At 25.3% G+C, this 4,085-nt stretch overlaps 2 protein-coding genes across 4 annotated transcripts in view; one reads left to right on the top strand and one right to left on the bottom strand.

Moving 5' to 3' along the window:
* Positions 1 to 1,264: 1,264 nt before the first annotated feature.
* LOC102678982 (deoxyribodipyrimidine photo-lyase-like) lies at positions 1,265 to 3,866 on the top strand. 3 transcript variants are annotated; one of them, XM_031512131.1, is made up of 7 exons: positions 1,265 to 1,564; positions 1,645 to 1,771; positions 1,831 to 2,159; positions 2,227 to 2,777; positions 2,843 to 3,084; positions 3,185 to 3,375; positions 3,408 to 3,866. In XM_031512131.1, the coding sequence occupies exons 1-6, from the start codon at positions 1,490 to 1,492 to the stop codon at positions 3,334 to 3,336; spliced, it is 1,476 nt and encodes a 491-aa protein (XP_031367991.1). In that variant the 5' UTR covers positions 1,265 to 1,489; the 3' UTR covers positions 3,337 to 3,375; positions 3,408 to 3,866. The 3 variants fall into 3 exon arrangements, with proteins under 3 accessions (XP_031367991.1, XP_006619211.1, XP_031367992.1); XM_006619148.2 differs by having other exon boundaries at positions 1,285 to 1,564; positions 1,831 to 1,980; positions 2,080 to 2,159; positions 3,185 to 3,630; XM_031512132.1 differs by having other exon boundaries at positions 1,287 to 1,564; positions 2,080 to 2,159; positions 3,185 to 3,630.
* Positions 3,380 to 4,085, bottom strand: part of LOC102676011 (pseudouridine-metabolizing bifunctional protein C1861.05) — a 32,275-nt gene continuing 31,569 nt past the window's right edge. The window contains exons 9-10 of the mRNA XM_006619128.2: positions 3,802 to 4,046; positions 3,380 to 3,728 (exon numbers count right to left, since the gene is read on the bottom strand). Of these exons, the coding sequence (XP_006619191.1) occupies positions 3,423 to 3,728; positions 3,802 to 4,046 (551 nt within the window). The 3' untranslated portion in view covers positions 3,380 to 3,422. The remainder of the gene's footprint in view (positions 3,729 to 3,801; positions 4,047 to 4,085) is intronic.

Below are 4,085 nucleotides of genomic sequence, written 5' to 3'. Positions count from 1 at the left end.
TATATATATATATATATATATACTATGTGTATACGTATGTGTATGTATATATGTATTAATATATATACATATATATGTTTTTTCTCTTTTTCTACACCGAACTGAATCTACTGCTACGTCGCGCGCTTCTGGTGCCTGGTGAACAGCGGCAGAGGATAGTAAGTAGCTGAAACGCAGACACGAGAACGCAAGTCGTGAATCGGACAAGTCCGTCTGCCAGTCTGTCCGCTTGTTCTCGTTCGTTCCGTCCCTCTCTTCTTTTCCTATTCTCACCCTTTCTTTATCTTTCTCTTCTTTTCTTTATCTTTCTTTCCTTGCTTGATATCCTTTGTCTTCTCACGAAAAGTTTCTATCGTTTTCAATCCTTCATCTTTTTCTTACACCGGTATATACATTTATCCTTCTTTACCTATCGTTCTTTCTTACTCTTTCAATTTAATGAGAACAAACTTAACCTTCTCTCTCGACGTTTCATTCGTCTCTGTTGACGGTAGTTTCATCCTGCTCGTGGTTACATTGCGTCGTGAACCACGTGATCTTATAAAGTTTCTTTCTATTGGTCAATCCCTCTCTACCTAGTTTTCGTTCCTGCTGCTGAAATGCATCGCGTTTCTACGTTGTGTGCGTACATGTCGAGATGCTGTTTACTTCTGTGAATTCTCGGTTTCTATACATTTTATATATTCACGATCTTTACAACGAAGTAAAGCTAGGTTTAACTTTAATTTGTCAGTGGATAGATATGTATATACAAGATTGAAGATAATGTTACAATTAATAAGTAACCTATTTATTTTATTTCATTAACAAAATTTTACGCTACTTTGAATGTATGTTTCTTATTTTGTTATAATTGATATATTGTGTTGCATAATGTATATAAATATTATATATTGTAATATATTGTAATAAATTTTATTTTAATTACATCAAATAAATTAATGCATAGTATGTTTACATGACATAGGAAAGATATGAGCAGATAGTTATATATAGTTATTTAATGATATATAAAAAATGTATTGTATATGTTATAAAAAAAATAAATTATGAATTATACATATATTGAAAAATTTTTCATTTGCATTTTCTTGTTGCATTTTAATATTCTAATGTTTTATGTAATTTGCATTTTAATAATTTAATATTTTATGTAATTTGCATTTTAATGTTTAATGAATATCATATAATAATGTGAATTATGATTTTTAATTTTAATTTGCATTTCGTCATATACATAAAATTTAATGAACATAACTTATCTGATTTAAGGAAATAACCAATCACAAACTTGGTATAAATTGTGATATGGCGGGTTTTTAATACTAAATCAACGCATTATATCGAATGTGCTTTACGAATATATAATGTGAGAAATTTGTGTTGCGTAGTGTGAATTAATAATTATTTACTTTGAAAGTTGTTATAAGAAATTTACAAAAAAATTATTCTTTAATATCATATAATATAAATAAAATTTTATGAAAATATGGAAGAATTGAATCCACTTAAACGTAGGAAAGTTCTTGATCTTTTAAAAAAATTTGAAGATAATAGAAAAAATGTAAATTTTTATATTATTATTCTTTTTTAATTAATTACATATTTTTTTTAAACATTTTATTATTTTTCAATGGATTTTAGACATCTGAATCTATCATGACATTTAAGTTTAATAAAAAACGTATTAAACGTTTAAGTAATTTAAATGATATCAAGGAAAATTGTAATGGTATTTTATATTGGATGTTTCGCGATATTAGGATACAAGGTATATATGCTACATGTAATAGTATTTTCAATATTAAAAAGAATTCTAAATATTTTTAGATAATTGGGCATTACTTTTTGCTCAAAAAACAGCTTTAAAAAATAATGTACCACTTCATATATGTTTTTGCATAATGTCAAATTTTCTTAATGCTTCTATAAGATATTATAAATTTCTTCTGAAAGGATTAGAAGAAATTGAAAAAGAATGTAAAAAATTAAATATAAATTTTCATCTTTTACATGGTGAACCAAATATAAGTATTCTTAAATTTATAAAAATATATAATATGGGAGCTGTTATTACAGATTTTTATCCATTAAAATTACCTATGTTGTGGATTGATAATGTGAAAAAAAATCTTCCTAAAGATGTTCCTATTTGTCAAGTAAATATTATTCTAATTATTACAATTATATAATTAATAGTATTTAATATATCTATATTTTTTAAAGGTAGATGCTCATAATATTGTGCCTTGTTGGTATGCATCATCAAAGCAAGAATTTGCTGCTAAAACAATTAGAAATAAAATAAATACAAAACTAGAGGAATTTTTAACAGAATTTCCACCTGTTATAAAACATCCATATATAACAAAAGAAAAGTTTGAAAAAAATAATTGGAAAATAGCTTTACAAAATATAGAAGTAGATAAGTCAGTAAAAGAAATTACATGGGCTAAGCCAGGATATAGAAATGGTATTAAGGAACTTGAAAATTTTTTACAGAATCGTTTAGAAAAATATGGAGATGAACGTAATAATCCTTTATCAAATGCCATCAGCAATTTATCACCCTGGTTTCATTTTGGCATGATCTCAGTACAACGTTGTATTTTGGAAATAAAAGAGTATAAAAAATTATATAAAAAGTCAGTTGAGTCCTTTATGGAAGAAGCTATTATTAGAAAAGAACTTAGTGATAATTTTTGCTTTTATAATGAAAAATATGATCTGATTGAAGGTGCCTATCCTTGGGCTATAGAAACATTAAATAAGCATCGGTAATTCATTTTATTTATTATAAATTATATTATACATATTATTATTAAGATTTTATTATATATAGGAAAGATAAAAGAAAATATATATATTTTTTAAATCATTTGGAAAATTCAGAAACTCATGATGATTTGTGGAATGCATGTCAAAATCAAATGGTAACAATAGGAAAGATGCATGGGTTTTTAAGAATGTATTGGGCAAAGAAAATATTAGAATGGACTGAAACTCCTGAAATTGCTTTAAAATGGGCCAATTATTTAAATAATAAGTATAGTATAGATGGTTGTGATCCTAATGGTTATGTAGGTTAGTTTTATATTTATTACATTTTATATTAATTTTTATATTTTACTTACATTACAAGATTATTTTACATTAAAAAATATGTTTTATTGGTTTTTTTTAGGTTGTATGTGGTCTATCTGTGGTGTCCATGATCATGGTTGGCCAGAAAGAGATATATTTGGAAAAATTAGATATATGAATTATGAAGGTTGTAAACGAAAATTTAACATTGCTGAATTTGTTATGAAATGGGGAAAGAGGAAAGAAAACTAATGAATTTATATAAAAATATAATTGTTAATTTTTATATTTATTATTTATTTTATATTTATTATTTATATTATATTACAAACTATTTATTAATATTTTGTATCATTACATAATAATGAAAGTGAAGCAGGAACTGCATCTAATGAAGTTAAAGAAAGTGCTGCAGCCTTTAAAGCTAAAGAAAGACAGCTAATTTCATCTAAATTTTTATGAATTCCATAAATTATTCCAGAAGTAAGACAATCACCACAACCACTTACATTAAATGTTTCATTTGGATTATCAGAAACATAAGATAAAGGAGGATATAAACGAGAAGTGATGGGCATACTATGGACAATTAATTTACCTTCTTTATCATAAAAAGGATCATTTCCTAAGGCTTTACGAACAACCTATAACAAATTATTTTAATTATTAAATTTTATATTTACATTATTCAAAATTTGTTTATAATTAAATATTTACCAAGACTCCATGTGATCCTAATGTACATATAATCACTGGAATAAATTTAGCTACTTGCTCTGCAATTGCTTTTATTTCTTCTAAGTCCATAGTTAATTTATTATCAGGTATTGGTATGCCAAGGTATTTTCCAATGACTAATAGCTCATTTCTGTTTGGTGATATAAAATGCAAAACATTTTGCCATTGTAACTTTGCTTCAAATATTTTCATTGCTTTTTTTATATCCGTAGGTTCATACCAAACTAAAAAAACAAATGCTTTTAATTTTTGTCATTTAATTT

This window comes from Apis dorsata, unplaced genomic scaffold (genome assembly GCF_000469605.1).
Source record: "Apis dorsata unplaced genomic scaffold, Apis dorsata 1.3 scaffold_390, whole genome shotgun sequence".
In the NCBI taxonomy this organism is placed as follows: Eukaryota; Metazoa; Arthropoda; class Insecta; order Hymenoptera; family Apidae; genus Apis; species Apis dorsata.
Note: the sequence above shows the minus strand (reverse complement) of the source record. Positions and strands in the feature narration are given on the sequence as shown.

Excerpts from the sequence above, each read along its gene's own strand:
- LOC102678982 (XM_031512131.1), top strand. The coding sequence starts at position 1,490 with ATGGAAGAATTGAATCCACTTAAACGTAGGAAAGTTCTTGATCTTTTA. Across the intron at positions 2,160-2,226 it reads AAGATGTTCCTATTTGTCAA|GTAGATGCTCATAATATTGT; the intron begins GTAAATATTATT and ends TATTTTTTAAAG. Across the intron at positions 2,778-2,842 it reads GAAACATTAAATAAGCATCG|GAAAGATAAAAGAAAATATA; the intron begins GTAATTCATTTT and ends TATTATATATAG.